Source organism: Mus pahari, chromosome 4 (genome assembly GCF_900095145.1).
Source record: "Mus pahari chromosome 4, PAHARI_EIJ_v1.1, whole genome shotgun sequence".
NCBI lineage: Eukaryota > Metazoa > Chordata > Mammalia > Rodentia > Muridae > Mus > Mus pahari.
The window spans coordinates 51,318,184-51,340,531 of NC_034593.1; the positions used below are offsets into that span (position 1 = coordinate 51,318,184).

General features: G+C 36.4%; 1 protein-coding gene across 2 annotated transcripts in view; it reads left to right on the forward strand.

The window, feature by feature from the left end:
- Tsc22d2 (TSC22 domain family member 2) overlaps positions 1–17,761 on the forward strand; it is a 53,043-nt gene extending 35,282 nt beyond the window's left edge. For both annotated transcript variants that reach the window (XM_021196355.2, XM_021196356.2), the window contains 2 exons: positions 10,212–10,263; positions 10,906–17,761. In XM_021196355.2, coding sequence (XP_021052014.1) covers positions 10,212–10,263; positions 10,906–11,166 — 313 coding nt within the window. In that variant the 3' untranslated portion in view covers positions 11,167–17,761. The remainder of the gene's footprint in view (positions 1–10,211; positions 10,264–10,905) is intronic.
- The last annotated feature ends 4,587 nt before the right edge of the window (positions 17,762–22,348 follow it).

Genomic DNA, 22,348 nt, shown 5'->3' on the forward strand with positions numbered 1-22,348 from the left:
GAGTTCCAGGATAGCCAGGGCTACACAGAGAAACCCTGTCTCGAACAAAACAAAACAAAACAAAACAACCCAAAACAAACAAACCAACAAACCAGATGACCTGAGTTCTATACCCTGCAGTTACATAGTAGGGGAGAATCAGCACCGGCTTGGTTTTTGCTTTTAAGGTCTACCAATATTCTTAGAAGCCAGCTGATCACCACCAACTACCCAAGCAAACTAAAGGATGGTGTTATTAAAATACAGAAGTACTCATCACTATAGCCCCAATTTTTTTTCATTTGAGTTTAAGCCCCTTGGTGTGTAGCATTCACTTCTTAGTAGTATATCATCAGATTACCTAAACCGGGCAGTGGTGGCGCACGCCTTTGATCCCAGCACTTGGGAGTTCGAGGCCAGCCTGGTCTACAAAGTGAGTTCCGGGACAGCCAGGACTATACAGAGAAACCCTGTCTTCGAAAAAACGAAAATAAATAAATAATTAATTAAAAGATTACCTAATTGCTGCTGTGCAAACAGTATAATGAAATCAGGAAAGCCTTTTTAAACGTAAGCAGCCAGCATTAGTGAAAGTGCCACTCTCCTCCTGCCCCTTTCTCACATCCTTCCTTGTTTTAGTCTGATTCAGAAGGATGAAGTAATCTTTAAGTCTTCTCGGATCTTGCATGATGTTAGTGGGGTAAGAAGCAAGTAGAGGGTACTTGCCAGGGTTCTGAGCTTATCCCCTAGTGCAACATAAAATTGACATTGTGGTGCATGCCATGTAGTTCTAACTCCGGGAGGTGGAAGCAGGAGGATTGGGAATTAGACGCCTTCCCCAGCTACACGTAGAAAGAAAGGAAGGGGCTTGGGGAGTATGGTAGTGAATAGCATCATTCATCTTGAGTAGATATCCCATATTCTTAAAACAAGTTATTTAACTTCAAGTAATAAGATACTAACCCTTTTCACTTATTTGAAATATTTGGATACACTCAAGTGTCATTTTATATCATTTTCAGTTTTTCTAGGTATAATTCACACCTACTCTATTTCTAATTTAAACTAGTTCCACTAGTTTATTTACATTTATTTATTCTGTGTGTGGATACACATGTGCCATGGACATGACCTGTGGAGGTCAGAGAACTTGTAGTGGGTTCTGCCCTTCCATCTACTGGGACAAAGCACGCCACAGAACTATATCAGGATTTTACTGACAGATACAAGGATGACTCCACCACCCCCAAATATGAATTGGAGAGAGAAACCAAACAGATACTATTAGTCCTGGCTTTGTCTTCTTTACAGTTCAGCTATTTTTGTTGTGTAAATAGACTGGACAGACAGTGCTAACAGTAATATGCTATGTTCTTAAATCTGTTCAGCTCTCCTAAACTAACGACCTAAGTTTTACCAATCATAGATGTCACAGTAACTTCTGTTTCATATATTTAATAAAGTGCCTTATTCTGGGCTAGTGAGATGGTTCACTGGGTACAAGTGTTTGCCTTGTAAACCTAAAATTTCAGTTCCATTGCTATAACTTACTCAGGAGGAGGAGATTCTCAGTTGTCTTGTTTCCACATGTGCTCCTGCCCTCATTCATATAACAGCAATAATAAATAAAAATTTAAATGCCTGATGGTAGTGGCTCAGTGGATATGGGTGCTGCTACCAAACTTAAGAACCTGAATTTGATCTATGGGAACCACATGCAGAAGGAGGGAACATACTCTCTCAGCTTGTCCTCTGACTGGCATACAGGCACAGTGGTATATGCACATATACACACATTTTTTTAAGTGGAAAAGTAAAAAGAAAAGCCCTATTTTGCATGGTGAAGTAATCCCTAGGGACGGTGGGATCAGTAGCTGCTCCTTCCATCATTTTCCCTTTTCCCGTTAGTTTTTTCTGCAGTCATAGACACATGTCTTAAGTTTATGCTGCACAGGGTAACAAATCATTTTTGAATATTTTTTCTATATCCTTCAACATACAGTGAAATTAGTCATCTATCTCTGTTCTCCATTTGCCCACCTTTCCAAACATGCACCTTCTTACGTTTTGTGTATATGTTTATTTGGTTTCTTTGTACATTTGCACAGCATATAAAAGATATATTATTCCTTTGTATATGTGATAAAATATATTGTGCAGACAATAATTTTAAAGATGTTCTGTACATTGTCCCCTCCTCAGTAAATAAAGCACCCCCTGACCCAGAGATATGTACTGTTCAGTTAAATATACTGCTATGCTGTGAGAAAAACTGTCTTTGTGTTTTCTTTTTTAGAGAGCCATACCATTCAGCTGTTATTTAACCACTTTTCCACTGATAGAACTCTTGCTGTTAAAACAGTACAATTGTGGCTGGAGACGTGGCATGCCATTAAGAGCACTGGCTACTCTTCCAGAGGACCTTAGTTTAATTCCCAGAACCTACATGGTAGTTCACAACTTCTGTAACTCCAGTCCCAGGGATCTGACACCCTCTTTGAGCCTCCATGGGCACTGTACACACACAGTGCACAGACATACATTCAGGCAAAATACTCATACACATAAAATAAACATAAAATCTCAAATAAAACATGCTGTGATGAGTGGCCTTGTAAATAATAAGATATGCTGTATGTGTACCAAAGAGATAAATTCTTAGATATAGGATTATTGGTTCAAAGAGTGAATAAATAAAGAGTAAATAAAGAAAAGGGAAAATTGGGTTGAATATCTGAATTGAAAAATATTATGTTATAGTTTTAATTTATATATTATGATTTATTATAATTTTCATGTCTTCCATTTTTTGGTGTGTGTGTGCTTGTTTTGTTTTGTTTGGGGGAAACAGTATTATGTAGATCAGTCTGGCCTTTTCAAATATTTTTGTAAGCTGTCTATGTGAATTCTTTTATCTTTCTGTTAGGCTCGGAGTCTTAGATAGCTATAAGTGTGTGTGTGTGTGTGTGTGTGTGTACGTGCATGTGTGTGTACATATATATATATATATATATATATATATATATATGAAAATTATAGAAGACTTTTTTTTGCTTTATGTTTCAGACGTAGTTAGACTGTTCTTAATTTTGTTTGAACCCCTTAATATAAATTACATCGTTGACTTTAGACAAAAGAGGGCCAGATTAGGAAAGGAACGTTGAATTGATTGTATATTTTCAATCATTTTTATATATATTTGTATATTATATATATTTATATATATATGATTTATTTTCTTATGTGAATGTCTTTATTTTTTTAATATAAGGAATCTCACGTAAACACACACACACATATATAAATAGAAGACTTGCAAACTCACCAATGTCTTCTATGAATAATCTATGACTGTATTTAATGATATCTAAACTAGAAACCTGACATAGGTACATACAATCCACGTGTTTCCTTTTCTCCTTTTAAACATTTGCTTTTCTGGCCAGGAATTTGACCTAAAATTAGCTGATGAATTTTCTAAAAAAAAAAAAAAAATTGAAGGATTAGTGAACAAAATTTTTATAGAAAGTGCTAACAGTGAATATCAGTCTTTGCATAAATATTTACCTCACTTTTATATCTTTGTTAACTCTGGTTTCTTTAGAAAATAATAATAGCTAAATCTTACAATAGCCTTCATATCTGCTTGTTCAAGATAAATAATAGCTATAAAAAAAAAATCACTGTGATCCAGGCATGAGTGCACATATTTGTAATCCCAGTATATATAAGACCTAGGAAAGAGAAACACAAGTTTGAAGTCAGTTTGGGATGCATAGTGAGACCATATTAAAACCCGTGCCCCATTTCTTACTTTAGGTTACTACTAATGAAAATCTCAATTGAACATTTTTCTGGGAATTTTTAATCATTAAAGCACATTATTCATTTTATATTAGTAGAATTTATGATCACTTGTCAGTACAAAATACATAAAATTTTGAATGCTTAACTAATTTACCTCAGAGTGTGTGTGTGCGCCTACGCCCCTTGGACACGTGTAAGCATGCTCTCTAAGTCTTGTTTTCCTAGGGATAAACCAAGGACTTCACATAGGTTAAACAAGCACTGTAATCACTTAGCCATAATATTTTCTTCTTAAGACAGGAGATGAAGATTTGCATTTGCCTAGAGATTGGTTCTATGTGAATTTTATTTCTTTGGTCCTTTCAGGGGAGGGAAGAATTACTTGTTCTTAACTGTTAAATTATAAGTATTTTAGGCCTCTGTGAGTTTAGAGAAATAGTCTTCTCCAAGGAAGACCACACGATTAATTAATTACCCACTGCCAAATAGCCCTGAAAACATGCTTGATCCAAGCAAAAACTATATGGACTACAAAGGTTGTACTTATAATTATGTTTGTGTGTCTGCATTTTTGTATGCAACATTTTTTTTTTAAGGCCATGATTAAGCTGGGCATGGTGGCTCATGCCTTTAATCCCCACACTCAAGAGGCAAGAGTCAGGTAGAGGACAGCCAGAACTAAATAGAGAAAACCCTGTCTTGAAAAACAACAGCAACAACAACAAAAATAAAATAAAGAGGCCATTAATTTGAAAGACAGCAAAGAGTGAGGGAAAGGGAGGCTTCAGAGGGAAGAAAAGGAAGGAGGAAATGTAATTATAATCTTAAATAAATAATTTTTAAGTAAATATATTTAACGTTCAGTTTTGTAGAACTTTATGTTGATTAGATTTAGTCTTTAATCAGCAACTTAGAGTCTCTTAACTTCATTTCTAAAAAGACAGGCAAAATGCTACCTGGGTTTCAATTAATGTTTTAGTAATAGTGCTATTGTTATATCTCTTCTATTGAGAAGTGGTAGGAATAAAGTTGATAACCTACTGTAAACAGCATGAGATTTCTAAGGGGTATAGGCCTTAGCTCCTATCATGATGATGAAGAGTCACTTTTACCTGGTTTGCAGAAGGTAGCTTAGGAGTAAAGAACCAGAATTGCCTACTCAAAGTAATTGACTCTTATTACAGAAGATTTAATTCTGTAATTTAAGAAATTCCTTTACTGTATTTGTGTCACTGTGAATGTGAAAGGATCTTTGAGTAAAAACAAGGTAACTTTTCTATAGTTTTGATTTATAGACACATAGAATTTTAATATATTAACTCTGACAGAGAAGAACGTTTATTAGTTCCTAGCAAATAAGCAGAATATGCTGGCTGTCCAAAGATCATTGAGCACATAAATAAATGCCTTTTCTAAGAAGTTGCCTCCCTAATTCTGCGAGTGGAACTACTTCCGGGAATGTGCTAGATAAGATAAATGACATGTTATGAACACTGTTTAATCTTTGGATCCATGCTCAGTTTCACAGCTAACATTTAGTGCTTATTTAAAGCATTCTTTAATGTACACAGCTCAAGATTTATTTAGGTCACTATAGATAGGTGCTTTCTTTTATAGTCTTTCTCAGGAAAAAAAGTCGTAGATTTTAACATTAGGTCTAGGTTTGAATTATACCATAGCATGTTAGTTTCCTTACTTATACAGTGTGAATATTGCCCAGGCTTATTGATTAATTATAGGCCTGCCATAAAATGAATTGTCATAAACTTCCTCTGCTTTATCATTTTGTTCATTAGCATTTAGATAGAGAAAAGACAGGAGACAGAGAGGTTACTAAAATACATTAACTGTCCTCATTCCAGGAGTGTTTTAACTCAGTAGCTCTAGGGCAGATCCAGATATATCCACTTCTAGCAAGTTCCCAGGTAATGTTGCAGCATTTAGTTGAAAGGAACCTCACTTTGAAAACTAGTTTATCTGAACTCAAGAGAATTTTCATGGCTTCTCAGTATAAGTCATTAGTGCTTGAAATCAAATTACTGTCATCTCTTAATTACTGTCAGAATGCATTTGAGCTCTTATATGTCAAAGCACTATATCCACTTGGAGAAATATGTTTGCATTTTTCTTTTATTGTTTCTGTTCTTATTTTAGACAGGTAACTATTCCAGGCCAGTCTACTTTATTATAGATTAAGCAAAGATTACCTCTCATGTCATTTAAAAAATGAAATCAAATAGGATGACCTTGTCTTCACTGATTCACTTGTAAAGTCCAGGTTTCTTTCAGCTTGCTTATCATCTTGGTAAAGCTACACATACTTGATCATGATCAGGCGCTAAAGAGTAAGAAAAACCTAGGAAGAAAAGCAGCTTGTAGGAGCCAGCTGGGATGAAATAGATGAAAAGGCACACTACCTAATGGAGCATGGTTACTTTGACTTCTGCTTTCTTTGACAAGATTTGTAATTAGCTTTATTGAAACATTAAATTCAGGGCTAGGCAAGTAGCTCAGTAGTTCTTATCTTTCAATATCCTGTATTTTTGTTCATTGACTCTGTTAGCACTTTTAACTTGTTAATAAATGCTAATCAGGATTTTTTTTTCCTAAAAGATGTTGCCCATATTTGAAAATTAACTATTGACTTCATTTTGCACTTCTAGTTTACAATAGCTTAAAGCAAGAAGATTCTGGGCTTGTCATTTTCCCCTGTATTTCTGGTAGTAATAATAGCACTTGATTTAAAATGGTTTTAACTTCAGAGTGTGTGTGTGTGTGTGTGTGTGTGTGTGTGTCTGTGTCTGTGTCTGTGTCTGTGTCTGTGTCTGTGTCTGTGTGTGTGTGTACCACCCGGTAATCTAAAACACATGGTTTATTCTTACACTGCATTTATTGCAACACTTCATTTAGGGGTACCTAATTGTATAATGGGTAGATAAACCATATGAAAACATTGCAAAAAAAAAAAGACAAAATATTACCTGGAGGTGCTTAGAACTTGAAACTGTTCAAAATATGGTGGATGTAGTAATAAAAAAGTAACCAAGGTATAAATCAACATTAGATGAAGAAAAATTGAATGGAAAAATATTTTGTTTCATTCATCAGTCTCATTTTAAAGGAACATTTACCTCATTTGAAACTGTACTTAAAAACTTAACAGTGTTAGTATTTTCATTATAAATCTGGCCATTTAAAATGGTGGTTCCCAAAACCTAAATTTCTATCCGAATCACTCACAGGGGTTATTTATTAAAAAGCATTAACTGTCCTCGTTCCAGGAGTGTCTGTCTGACTCAGTAGTTCTAGGGCAGATCCAGATATATCCACTTCTAGCAAGTTCCGAGATAGTGTTGATGCTGTATTAACCAGTTAATACTGGTTAAAATTAACTTCACTTTGAAAATGAATTTGAATCCAAAGAATTTTCAATTCCTAATACAAACCATTAGTGTTTGAAGTCAAATTATTGTTATCTCTAATTACCATCAGAATGCATTTGAGCTCTTATGTGTCAAGGCACTGTTCTTCTCTAAAGCTAATTGAATTTCCCTCAAGAACTTCAATCTAATAAAATCAACTGTAATTCTATTAATATAGAAAAAAGTTACTTTGCATTGATCATTTGTTGTGCCAGGAACTATGCAAAATAATATTTAAACTCATTTAATCCTCAGAGGATTAGGACATAAAATGCCTATTTGAGGTAGAAAAAAAATCTATAAACTAATTACCCAGAATTTACAGTGAGTATATTAAGGAGCAAGAATTTGGTATGGTCTTCCTACACTATTTAAATTTAAAGCATACATATTGCTAGACTAGAAGAGGAATAGAATAATGGATTCTACTATAGGACAGTAAAAGGTAATCACAAAAAGAGATGGCCCTGTGCTCATTAAAGAACAAGTGAAAGCCACATAAATTAGAACTACAGGTATCTTCATTCAGAGAACAGTTTCTGCAAAGGGAAGGAAACATGAGAAAACATATGTATCAGATTATAAATATTACATAAGACCAGAATACATAAAAGGGATAAGAGACCATCTACAGTAAAGGTCAAAGTCATGAAGAATTTCATATATTAAATTATTTTAAAAGTAGGATTGGTTGATATGCGTGATGGTGTATACCTTTGATTAAAAACAGTGGGAAGCCAGCAACAGATAAATCTCTTTGAGTTTGATGCCAGCCTGGTCCACATGAATCAGGTCAGCCAGGGTTACATAGTAAGACCCTGTTAACCGCCACCCCAACCCTCCAATGGGATTGGGGTTTTTGTTTGTTTGTGTTTACTCTTTCTCCTGTAACTTTCATTCACTGGAAGCCAGTGGTTCTTAAAATAGTCAGGCAACAGGACCAGCATTTTCTGGGAACTTGTTAAACGTGTGGTTTAGAGCTCCGCAGTCTGTTTATACTAGACCCCTAGATGACTGGTGCATACTAGTTTGAGAAACGTTATTAGTATAAATTGTTGAATATCATAAAAGTAGTAATTGTATTTGTGATTGATCTTATTAGAGCACAGTGCTTAACAAAATTGAAATGTTGAGACCTAACAGACCACTTTTCTTTGGCATGATCTTTCTATAGCTTGTAAATCCATTTCTTCCTTGCTGCAATGAGATCAGAGTCAGGACAAGAATCTGTTAGTCAGCATTCAAAGTGTTGCATGCTCCTTACTATTCCTTAGTTGTAGCAATGACTTGGAAACTTATTGACTCCTTTTAATTAACAAGAAAAAGAAATAATAAACACCTTTTTTAAATTTTTAAACTGCTAACTGGTTAGTTAACATTTTAAAGTAGTCTATTTAAGCCACATGTATCAAAGGAATAGGATGTTTTCACACCATGAAATGACTTAAAGTAAAAGTCTTAGTAAAAGTAATAATACAAAAAAGGTAAAGTAGGATTCTCAAGCAGGTGCTAGTTTAAATACCTGTCACCATCTTTATTTGTGGTGATTTTTTTTTTTTTTACACCAAAGCCTTATAGGTTATATAGTTGGTCAGTAATTTAGGTACATGTAATCTTATTTATATTTGCATACATTTCTCCAGTGACTGAAAGCCCAGTGTATAAACAGTGTTGGTTAGTGACTCTCCTTTCAAGATCTTAAGTGTGCAGTACCTGTTCATCTTAGCAGCAGCAAAAAGTTAACTAGTACACTCTAAGTGCTCAAAAAGACATAAAGAATTTTCTGTATGTTGGCTGAAAGTACCAAAGTGGCAAGTCCATTGAAGCTTAGGAACTGACCCCATTCATTTTACAAATAGGGAAACTGAGGTCCAGAGACATTAAATAAATGAGTGAGTAGCAGCCCCTGGCATGATAACCAGGCCTCCTTGGATTGTAATCTCAGAGGTACATGGAAAAGAATGGTTCTGAACCTCAACCTGGCATAATTAATATTCCATACCATTCAAAGAAAAGTCTTCAAATTTTTTGTTTGTTTGGTTTTGGTTTTTTGTTTTGTTTTGTTTTGTTTTGTTTTTCGAGACAGGGTTTCTCTGTATAGCCCTGGCTGTCCTGGAACTCACTTTGTAGACCAGGCTGGTCTCGAACTCAGAAATCCGCCTGCCTCTGCCTATAGAGTGCTGGGATATTTTAAATTCCAAATTCTTGTCAGCTGTAGTATATTTTGTAAGTACTACTAAGTAAAGTTTTATTCCAAAATTATATTTAAAGACCTCATTTTAACTCAAAGAAGTACCAGATTTCTTTTACAAGACTATTTCAAAACAAAAGTTTAAACTAATTCTGTCTTTCAAAAATCTATAAAAATACTAACAAGAGTGAGTGTATGTATAGATTGCTGCTATGTGTACTACTTAAACAATGGGAGGATATAAATCATAGAAAACAATTATTTAATCTTCTGTGTCATATAAATGCTCAGGTATTATTTGAATTTGGGATATCTAATAGCCAGATAACTGATTATTCTCAGGAAAAACATTCTTTTTCTTAGGTGATTATCTGCCAGCAAGTAACCTATAATCAAAGTACGTAGGTCTACCAGAATACTGAATTCCATTTTAACCAGCTTATCCAAAATCCTCTTGAGTTCTTTTTAGAAGCCCTTCCTACACACCTAAAAAAAGCAAATGTTAAAATATAAACTTGATAGAAAGAAGTCATCTGAATATTAATGTATTAAGACCACCAAAGAAAAAAACTCCTAGTGAAAATTGATAGTTTTAAAATGGCATATGTATGTCATAGACAAATTATAAATATTGGGACTATAAATGATTTTTAGAAGACGACCATGTACCAAGATCCTCATGTAAAAAAGTTAATAAATTATATCACATTTAGTATTGGGTAGACACAAATATCTTTTACATTATTTTAAGAGTTAGAAAGATGGTTAAAGTGTTAAGGAATAATTTAATGAAATATTCTAATTTTTTCCAGTGCATCTGGGGGCGGTGTTGTAGCCATTGACAACAAAATAGAACAAGCAATGGTAAGTAGGTTCCCAGTTGTCCTTTCACTTCACTGTTGGTCAGACTGGGTCCCCAGGTCCAGATAGCAGAAACCTTCATTTCTTTAAGCCAAAAGTTACCTCTTAGTATCAAAATTTTAAAAATGCTAGAACATAGAAAATTTCTAATCCACACATAGTAGTTGTCCGTCTGTCTGACCATGTCATAATACTTTGTGCCACACCATGGATCCGGACCATAAGAGAGAAACACATAATTCAGTATAGTATGTGCTCATCTGAAAAGCTTCAGCCTTTTGTTCATTTAAAGTGGAGGCTATATGGCACTTCAGTCTCTAAAATACATCTACGACTAGTTTATAATCATACAGCTTTGCATTGGGATATTACTTCTCTGCTGTCTTTATTCTGCATCTTAAAATGCTCACTCTAAACTTTGGGAGCACTTTCTATACTAGCTGGAAAAGAGACTGTTTTCCACCCCACCTCCCACAGGCCCTGTTAAGATATCACAGAAACATTAAAAACCAAGAGGAGAAGACTGCTTTTAAAAGACAAAATATAGAAACTATTTAGTGTTTATGAGGCACCCAAATAGTCTAGAACCAAGTAGCTCTAACCCTTCTCAACTCTTTCTGACATTCCTAATTTTGTTCTTCACAGGATCTGGTGAAAAGCCATTTGATGTACGCAGTAAGAGAAGAAGTGGAAGTTCTAAAGGAGCAAATAAAAGAATTAGTGGAGAGAAACTCTTTACTTGAACGAGAAAATGCACTGTTAAAATCTCTTTCAAACAATGATCAGTTGTCCCAACTCCCAGCCCAACAGGCCAACCCTGGTAGCACTTCTCAACAACAAGCAATGGTAGCACAGCCTCCTCAGCCAGCGCAACCTCCACAGCAGCCGAATGTCTCCTCAGCATAAAGCTTTCTTAAGCCTCGCTAAGGAAAAACTGAAAGCAATCTTTCCTTGTGTGCCACTGGTGTTCTTTCCACTTTATAGAAAGCAAGTAGCCATGCTTCGGCTGTGTGCTTGGCCTTTTCAGTATTAGACAATCGTTCTACAGGAGCTTTCCCTCTAAGATGTCATGCAGCACTGTTGATGTCCACTTGTGTGTCATCAGTACACGAGGAGAATACTAGATGGGGTTTAGTAAAGCAAGGAGAGTCTGCATACATGTGCGCATGAGTGGGATCTTAAAAAGTTTTGGTGGCTCTCCCATGTTTCTTACCACCCATGGATGTACCTTGAGCCTTCTTGTCACATTATAAATAACAGTTCATCTAAAGAGCCACTTTTCTTTCAATATCAGTAACATTTGCCTACATAAGTTCATTTATTTTGTGTTTTATTTATTACAGGGCTGCTATTTTCATATTGTACATGAACAATGTCACAGAACTTTTTTAATTTTCTTGAATAATTATAAGTATCAGTAAAGGAATTGAACGACAGGATTACATTTAAATAAAAACGTTTAGGCAATAATTGAACAAAAGAATCCTGGCATATTTCTAACACTAATGGCAATTTACCGTTGGTATTTATTTTCAATAGTAAAGATCCAGCTTGAATGTAAATTTTGTATAGTTGTAAGTATGAAAAACACAGTGCACCTGTACAGGTAGTCACCAGTTATTGTGATATAATAAATAATTGGGCTATTTTTCATGAAGAAAACTTTGTTCATTTGTTTCTACTTTCTAATAGAAATGCCACGATTCCTCTGCTTTTCAACATTTCGTATGACTTTTTTTTTTTTTTTTTTTNGGGTGGGAATAAAAAAAAAGCTGTGAAATTGTTCAACCTACTTTGTAACCAAAGAAGCAAAGCTGTGTAATGGAGTTTTGTTTTGTTTTATAATGCACATTCTTTATGTATTTTTATTTAGTGTTTTCTTGGTCACAATTTTCTTTGCTGTCTAGCATGATCTGCATGGCCTGTAATCTTTGAACCACTTTCGTACCTCATGTTTTTATCCAGCACTCTTATTGTACTGTGTACTAGTCTGTGAACAATGTCAAATAAAAAAGAACGAACAGGTCGTATGGTGGAGCTGAGCTAGTGTACAATGCACCAGTTGTACAGAAACAAAAATGAAGTGAGCCATCTTTTGTTCATTTAAAATGGTGTTTTGAATTTCATATGCAGAAAACATTTTGTTACATTGCAGATTTTAATGTATTTAATAAATGCAACATGCAGATTAAGTGCAGTGTATACTGAGTATTTAAATTAAAATGTACATTTCATAAATACAGTTTCAAGAGAAAGCATCATTTTGTGTATACTAACACATTAAGTGTATGTCAGAAATTGATGTAAAAATATATATTTTAACACATTTTCTGAAATTAAACTACAGTTTTGTTCAAATATTTGGCTCTATATGTGTTCAGAATTTGACTAGATTTGTATTTTCACAGTTCAAAATATTCCTTAAGTGAACACCCATGATGTTAATGACAATGATAGTTCTTAAATTTTCAAAGTAAAATAGTTTAAAGAACACAAGAATGGTGAGCAATATTTGTACTCAATATTCATATTATGTTAACAATATAAATAGGAAATCCTCGTCTACCAAAACTTTTACTTGAATTCAGAAAGGTGCCTGTAGAAATGAACATGTCCTGTATGGGTAGCACACTAGCTAATTAAGTCTTAACGAGAAACAGTAGTTAGCTTTCCATGTTAGAAGAGGTTAAATGTTCTTTATCTATTTGAAACGTTCTAGCTTCAAACAGAAGGCATAAAATTGAAACATACATGAGATTACCAAATATTTTATATTCTAGTTGTGTTACAAGAAACAATGTTCAGTAAACAAAATTTACATGTTAATTAGTAATATTAGAAATCCTTAAAAAGAACTAGGTAAGTATGTAGACTTGAATATGTGATAGCCCTAAGGATTCAGAGTGAGATTCTAGTAGAGCCACTGTGGGCAAGATAGGATGTGGAACTGCTGTTGGAATGTAAACCTAAAGATTTCTCTCCATGCCCTTCATTGCTAATAGTGTGGTACTTCATACAGTGTTAGAAAAGGGTTTCAGGAGGAGACAGTTAAATGGCAGATGTCTGCCCAAGAATGCACAAGATTTTGTTTGATGCCTGGCACATAAAAATAGAAAAAGTAATTTTTGTGAAAACAAGAGGGGTATAAAAACAAAATATAATAGTATAATAGTATCCACCAAGGAAATCATTAATATTCTAAGGTTAAAAATGGTGACAGCAATTGGTACTACTCAGACCTTCTTAAAAGGAGCAAAACTCCTAGTAAATGGTTAATAAAGATTCTTAAAGAATTGACTTCTGATAAACTAAGAAATGCAAACCACTTTAATCAGTTATATCTTTTAAATAGTAGGAATTACTGTAGTATGGTGGGCTTTTCTCCAGAATGAAATTTGGCAGTGTATATTAAGAGCTTTAAATATTAATAAAGCAGCTCAGTGATGTGATACGTAAGGAACAGTGTTCAAAAAAGAAATGCAATCGTGTGCCTATCCTATATATTCATTCCTTCCTAGGATACAAAAGTTTATTGATTGCCTACCTTGTCCCCTACCTAAAGTTGTGTAATGAAGTTTACATCTAAATCTGTTTCCCATTTCCATGAGGCACACTGAACTCCAGAGTCGGGAACAAAGGTGAGCTAGGTATTGTGCTTTTATTTGAACATATTTGAATAATTTATTCCTAGAAATACCAGTAGGTTTGTTAAGGATCTTCATTTAGATTAGGTTTTTGTTGGGGTTAAAGTCTTACAAATACCTAGACTGTCAACTAGTTGAAATTCCAATTTGTGAGGTAAGTCTTAGGAGAATGGTCATCTACCTTTAACTTTCTGTCTCAGCCTATAGGCCAGGTGCTAATACATAAGCTTTCTGTTGGTTTAAGTTTCTAATATAGTACTGCATGTACAGTTGAAAACTAACTTTGCCCAAAGGAAATTATTTTTAAGTAGTCCTAATGTAATCTTAAGATCTATCCAACAAAACAAAAAAGCATAGGGAGTTGGAGAACTAAGCATTTTGCTATTTTAACTGTTAGATGAAGCTATTAAGCCTTGATAACATGTCCTTTATGATGGATGTGTTTCATTTCTCTTCAGTGATTCTGTTGAAAGGTGAAAGACCAGTCCCCAGGATTCACAATTGAATTGAGGCTACACAAGCCAACCAATGACAAGAAATGCAGTAAAGGGTGTCTTTCTCAGGGGGTTCCTGAAATGGTGACATCTAAGTCTAGAAGGTCACAAGAGGAAAGGTGTGTTCCAAACACAAAGAAAAGCCTACTCAAAGCTCTGAAAGCGTAAACAGGGCTCCTAAGGAGCACAGAATTTTGTGGGAGGGAAACTAGAAATCACTGCCCCATCAGTGTTAGTAGTTTGGCATTATTAACAAGAATGATTCATTGGATGACAGCTAGTGGGAGAATCTCAGTTCAGTTCATTGGTAGAGTGTTGGGTAGAAACTGGAGACAGTTTAGAAAAATCCAGAAAAGTGGTGGGACAGCATTTCTATGGGGCAAATTGAAGTTTATTGAATATACTTTTTTTTTTTTTTTTTTTTTTGAGAAAAAAAAGCACCTCAGCCAATATTTGTAACTTTAGTAAGTCTCATACCAGGAGCCATACATCTCTAGAAAATTAAGGTCTTTGCATCCTGTTCAAGGAATTGCAAGAATCTGACCAAAGAGTAGGGCAAACAGGAATTTGGTTACTCTAGGCCTCTGTATACTCCAGCTGAGTGGTAAACAATTGAATCTTCCTCCAGTGACTGGCCACCATAATTCCAAAACCTTTCCAGTCTCTTGCTTCCTGAAGAGAGAGTATGGATTCTGACTCCAGTTTGCAAATACATCTTAAGAATAGGTTTTCCTTTAACTTTGCCTTTCATTTTCTAACAGGTTAGTCAGCCTTAGCCTTCTCTTCATTACTCTGCTAATACAGTAACAGACCTCTCCTGCCCCCTGGTACTGACTCTAGACCATGCTGCTCTCAAACTTAGAGACTGAGTGCTAGGATTAAAGGTGTGCACCCCCACACCCAGCCACAGCTTTTCTTTAATTCCTTTTCAAATTTGGAAGTTTATCTGGATGGGTGCCATTCAATTTCTGCCTCCTTTGATGTAGAAGTTCAATTGGCTTTTTATTGATACTGGTAGAAGTGAGGCAGAGACAGCCAAGAGTTGAAGAGACCTCAGGCAGCTGTCAGTGTGATAGGGACAGACTCTAGGAAAACAGTTTCAGTCAGACAGCTCATTTTATTGTGGAAACAAAGACTAATAATTAGTGTTTCAATTTTCTAATACTAATATGCTCTGATGGTTGCACCAATTGGCCCACCATTTGATCTTCCAGGGTACATCCCTGTCTCCTGTTTCCATAATAGGTTACAAATTTCTCTATTTCAATCTCTTTTCATGCACGTTTTTCTTATATACATGAAGGGTTATTATAAAAGAGTTCCCTTAGTGGTCAGACATGTTCAAATGGAGGAATTGCTAAGTGAGTACTATAGAATGCAAATTAAAAGTACACAGACCTGCACTTTTTCTTTTCTCTTGTTTTAATGGAATTAAAAAATGAACAGTCTTTGAGGGACTGGTAATAGTAATGGCAAGATAAGCTGTTATTTTGTGATGGCACAGTCTACTTGGAAACTAAACTTTTTCAACATGATTAGAGAGTTAAGCAGCTTTAATGTTTCCTTTTCTTGCCAGGGAAACTGATAAATTTGGCAGTTTGGAGTGTTTCCTTACTGCCTTTCAGAGATCCAGAGTCCGTATGTTTACAGACTAGGACCTGCCCACAGAAGCCATAATGTTCCTCTGAAAGAAGGAAGGAAAGGAAATTGCTAACTTTAGGAAAAAATGGTTGGAGATTAAGACAAGCTAAATGACACCCTTCAGCTTTCCCATAATAAAAGTTAAGGTTACTTGTAGCGCCAGTTGTTTGCATGCTTTCATTATTTCCATAAAATAACCACAAAAGTGCTCTTGCCCACTGCAATTCAAAATGTCTTCCAGATGATAGTTTCTGTCATCTTGCAATTAGTACATTGATAGATAAACCCAAAGAAGACTGCAGACAAGGAAACATCTCCCACACATGGCATATATAATACTAGGCCAGTGTCTGATTCTAGCTCACTGAAAAATAAAATATGTAAATCCCTTAATAAGGCAGTAGCCTTCACAGATAAATACGTTTATGTTTGGGGAAATATTTGGGCTTTATTTGTATTTTGATTTCCTACAAATGTTGAAAAGCAGTTTGATTCTATCTTAACTTAGGTGCTTAACCCTATACTGAATGTTTGAGGAGAGAAAGCTGTTTAGGACATGATCTTTACCCCCTCTCCAACCCTAGGATCTCAGCATCCAATGTGCAAGTAGAAGCTGAAGTACCATGTTGCTTATCCACAATAAGTACAGTTTATAGACCTTGCATGTTCAGTGGAAGAAGGTTCAATAAGTAATAATTTGCTGTGTCATGTGAAATTCTTTGCCATTGCCAGGAAATAACTTAAATCGTCAGAAAGCTTTAGCATCAAATAATCCTTCTGGAAAAAGGAGACAAAATACTTTTCACACCTATACTGAGCCTGGGAGGTCACCCCCAAAAGAACTAATCTGAAAGAGAAGTTTACACATTTTTAATATTCTCAGTTTGTAGATAATTGATCTAATTTAACCTAATTTGACTAGAATTTCCATGTCATGAATTATATTGTCTCATTTCATAAGCAACATGCATTTTGGCTGTCCTAATCAGCTATTATTTAATGAATACAGTTAATAACTCAGGTACCTGATGCCAAAAATGAATCTCCAGTAGGACTGAGAACTCTGAGATAAATACAAGGCTGCGTGCTAGGTAAGTGGTGGAGAAGGAAGGGCGAAGTCAACAGGCAATATTGAGACTGTGTACCCTTTGAGGGTAAAGAAAGTAAACTTAGCTCTCACAAAAAAATTAAAAATTCCTGCTATACTAGAAGTGAGTCCCCTACTTTGTGAAATTCAAAACATTGATAATGCATGAAAGTGCATAGTTTTATAAATACATTGTAAAGAGATGCTGAGCCTCAGCAAAGCAAAGTGCACATGAAACACACTATCTCAGATCCAGTTGGTGAACATTAGACACAAGGATTAGGAGCTGACAACTATGGAAAAACAGAAATCTGATGTCGTAAAATTTGCATAGCCACTTCTAAAGGCAGCTGGTTAATGTCCAGTAAAATTAAAATTTTAGATGCCCTGTGACCCAATGGATCCACTTTTTAGTATCTACCCTAAAGAAACACACATTCAAAAGGCAGCTTCTAATATAAAATTGGATAAATAAAAATCTAACAAGATAATGGACTATGCTAGATGCTATAAAATAGTAGGTATCAGTGAAAAATAATGAAGAAGGACTGTATGCTGACAGTAGATCCCTAGGATGCAATGTTAAGTTTGTTAAAAGTTTGGGGGGAAATACATGTAATACACATGATACTGTTGACTTTAAAAAAAACAACATGCCATACACAATACTGTATAGTGTACTTCTGCAAATAACTATGTGTGTAAAATATAAATAGAGAGTTTGGAAGGATACTAACCCAGCTGTTTACAGTAGTCTGGCGGTGTGCGTTAGCTTAAAGTGTAATATTTGATGTCTGTGAATTTGCACTCATGTACTGTTTCTGTAGTGACATTAATAAATTAGAAATAAAATGAAATAGAAAGTGTTTTCTTCTTGTCTACTGCTAATATCTCCTTCAGCCTCCCCACTTGACTACTGTCCCAGGAATGTTTTCCATCCTCCCCCTGTGTCTCCCCCCCCCTTCTTGTATATCACCCCTCTCCTCTGGATTATTCATGTAAGTATATAATAAATAATAAAATGTAACACTCCTCCCCTAACAAAGTCTTGTTCCTCCCCTTCCCACTCTCTCCCCCAGCTTTCTCCTTTGCTTTCCCTGCTCTCCTGGGCTGTCACAGTAGTGCCAACTGGCCTTGGTCCACAGAGCCACTGGAGCTATTCTTGTCAAGGCCACCAATGCTCCTTTGATGCTAATCAACCACAATGTTCTTATTGGAGTGCTATGCCTAATTTTTCATTATCATTTCATTGAGATGAGATATCATTTTCCATTTCTTCACTTTCAATTTTCCTCACTGTCCTTAACTCTTTACTTTTAGGAGTGTCTCTTAAAGCATATCTTTTTGTGTTCTTAGCTCAATCTGTCTTTTAACAAGCAAGTTAATCCATTCCCCTGTATCATCATTACTGGCATGTCTATAGACTATTTCTGCCATGTAATTTTGTGCTTTCTCTTTAAAATACTTTCTGGGAACTTCCTCATTCGCCCCTCTTTTGGCTTATTCAACTGATATTGTTATTCACTTCTTACCCCTTTTATTGCTGGAAAGTTATACATCCCATGTCCACTCACACTAGTGTTTTTTTTAACCATCATTTTTGTCACTAAGTTGTGTCAATCCCCAATCATATGCAAAAAAAGTAGTCTAGTAAATGCCCATATATTCACAACCCAATTTAAACTATATCTGCTCGTGGCCAATCTTCTATTACTAACATTTCTATTTATTACTCCTGTGATCTTCCAGATTATTTTGAAGAGAACCTGAGATGCCCTAGACTTCGCATTCACAAAGATTTTTTTTTTTTGTAAGCATACCATTACAGCACCTCAAAATGAGCAATCTGTCTGTTTCACAGGAAATCTAGTCAGCGTTCACTGATGGTCACATCTCCCTTCTGTCACATTTATAGTTTGTTTGAATCTGGACCGAAGGAAGGACTGATGGCACATTTTTCTTTAAAGATTTATTTATGTATTATATATAAGTACACTGTAGCTGTCTTCAGACACTCCAGAAGAGGGCNTCAGATCTTGTTANNGATGGTTATGAGCCACCATGTGGTTGCTGGGATTTGAACTCCGGACCTTTGGAAGAGCAGTCGGGTGCTCTTACCCACTGAGCCATCTCGCCAGCCCGATGGCACATTTTAAATGGTTGTCATACCTTGAAATCTCTTCATCTAAAGGGTCCATGTGTGCCTCTCTCTCCCTACCCCTTGAAATACTCTAGTAATCTGTGCTATTTTCCTGTGGCTATTCCTGTGGCTATAGATAGATAGATAGATAGATAGATAGATAGATAGATAGATAGATAGATAGATAGATAGATAGATAGATAGATAGATAGGTAGGTAGGTAGGTAGGTAGATAGATAGATAGATAGATAGATAGATAGATAGATAGATAGATAGATAGATAGATAGATAGATAGATAGATAGAGATATAGATATATATATAGAGAGAGAGGAGAGAGAGAGAGGGAGGGAGGAGTAGGGATATATGGTGTTTTGAATGAGATGTCCACTGTAACTTCTGATTTGGAATATTTGGTCCCCAGTGGGTGACACTATTTTGGGAGGTTTAGGAAATATGGCCTTGCTGGAGGAAGTACATCACTAAGCGCAGACTTTGAGTTTCAAAAGTCTTGGGTTATTCCCAGTTGGGGCTATCTTAGCTTGTTACTTGTGGCTCTGGGATGTGAACTCTCTGCTATTCCTGCCATGATGCCTACCTGCTGCCAGATTTCCCTACTGTCATGGTGATGGGCTCTCATCCCTCGGGAACCCTAATCCCAAAATCAACCCAGTTTTCCATCTATGAGTTGCCTTGGCTTGATGTTTTATCACAGTAATAGAGAAGTAACTAAGACAGGATGGGAAGCCCATACCCAGGCACAACTGACGCTACTTTGAGAGTAACAGTAGCAGCTAGAAACAGCAGTGGAAGCTGTCCAAGGACACAGGGAGTCACTACACAGACAAGGAGTCCACGCATACATGCTCAACTCCTACCCTGTGGTTACTGAACATGCTTCCATACAAGCCCATGAGCCAGAATGCTTACTAAGAAAGATGGCAGTGGGCGAACAGCCTTCGGCATGTACAAACTATGTCTAATAGTTTGCTCAGCAACACCGGTACCCATGGGGTCTGCTGTGTTAGTTCAGCATGCCTCCACAAAGACCAATTTATCATCCTTTTGGACTTTCTCCAGACACAAGGAAAGTGACTCAGGACAGGACTTAGTGTTGGAGCATTAGCTTAATAATCTTGGGTGAGACTGTGCAAGAACCTAGGTCTGTCGGGTCCCCCTCGAATCCACCACTCTTAGTTGTCACTGGTTTCCTTTTTCTCAACTCTCCCATCCTGCCCCTAATAGCCAACTGTTGCAAAGACAATCACTGAGAAAAGTTGTAAAGAAGTCCCTTTATAGAATGAAAATGGGCCTCTTAAAGACTGCCCTGTCCTATTCACTAGAGAGAGCGAACAAGTGGGGTTCCAAGCCTGTGAGTCTTGGCTTTTTCACTACTGACTTACCTTCCAGAATCTACCCAGCTCAACGTTCAGTAATGGCTCTGATGCCAGCTGACTCATCCAGAAATGTAGCTTCCTGGAAGCATTCTCTTCTCAGATAATCACACCCTCAAATGAGCTTCTACCCCTTGGATTCTGATTGCCAATCCCGGGGTTTGGGGAGGCACAGGAACAGGAGACTAGTCATCATGTCTGTGATTTACAGAAATTTAAAATGAACAGCTTAGACTCTGGGCAGGAGAGCATCAATACTTAAAGACAGAAGCTGAGCAGTATGATGTTAAATGACAAGTCCCCTTTGCCCTTTGATAGTCCTCGGTATCCGCTGGCCTTAGTGCTGCAGTCTCTGAGAGGGATCCTGCTTTCAGATTTAGAGTTGTATGTTCTGGCACTAATTACTCAAATTAGTGAAGGAGTCAATGAAGATCCACATCAATCTTGTACTTTTTAAATTAAGTTTTCTGATCATTAAGTATCGGGGCAATAACTTACTCATAGGCTTCTTGTAGGACATGGCTCCTCGTGCCAGCTTCTACTTTTTTATTTTACCACCTTCTGGGAAGCTAGTGAAAGCCATGATTTTTTTCTTTATCATTTTTTGACCAGAGGCTCTGGAGAAAGATTGGGAAATTTACAAGCCTTTTGACAAAAAACTTTCCTCCTTACCCTTTTAGAAAAGCACAACTGCCCCCATGGCTTGGGACAGCAAGTATTTGCTTATTTGACAAGTATGAAGACATGTTTAGGAGCTTGTAATCTGCCCAAGATCTCAGATTTGACCAGAGGTACAGCTATAGTCTAAGAGACCTGGTATTCCATGTTTCTCCCACTGTGCTTACATGGGCTCAGGATCAAAGGGATGAAAGCATATTTTCTGGAACAAACATGTTGAAGATGTGTACCAGGCTTGTTCGGGTCATGACATCTATAAACCTTGGGCTCTGTATTTAACAGCTGGCCATTCAGGATGAACAGAATACCACCGATAACATATAACCACACACCCTCCCCTCAAGCAGCCTTCATTCAGCTCTCTCAAATCAGTGCCGATTGCTCCTCTGTCAGGAATGTGGATTGTCAAGTCAAGTTGGTAGCTCACACCTATAATCTCAGCATTTGGGATGCTGAGACAGGATTGCAAGTTGAGGCCAGGCTGGTCTATCTAGTAAGTCTATGCCAGCCTGGGCTACAAAATGAGATCCCAAAAAGGAAAAAACTATTAAAATATTTTTAACAAGTAGTACATACTCTTTTTTTTTTTTTTAATGACAGTTTCACTACTTGTAAAGGACTCATCAGTACAACAAAGAACACAGGTCAGGCTCTTGGGCCCTACCAGTCCGCGATTTGGGTTAGAATAGATATAGTCATCCACACAGTGCTTGTGAATTGCCCTAGCAATTCGGGTTAGAATAGATATAGTCATCCACACAGTGCTTGTGAATTGCCCTATTGCAAGGCTGGCAGCTGCTTCATGTAAGTTACAAGTAACAAAGTATTCCTTTTTTATATACAGCATCAGACTTGACTTTTAAGAAGAGTATAAAGGAGCCGGGCATGGTGGCACACGCCTTTAATCCCAGCACTCGGGGTGCAGAGGCAGGTGGATTTCTGAGTTCGAGGCCAGCCTGGTCTACAAAGTGAATTCCAGGACAGCCAGGGCTACACAGAGAAATCCTGTCT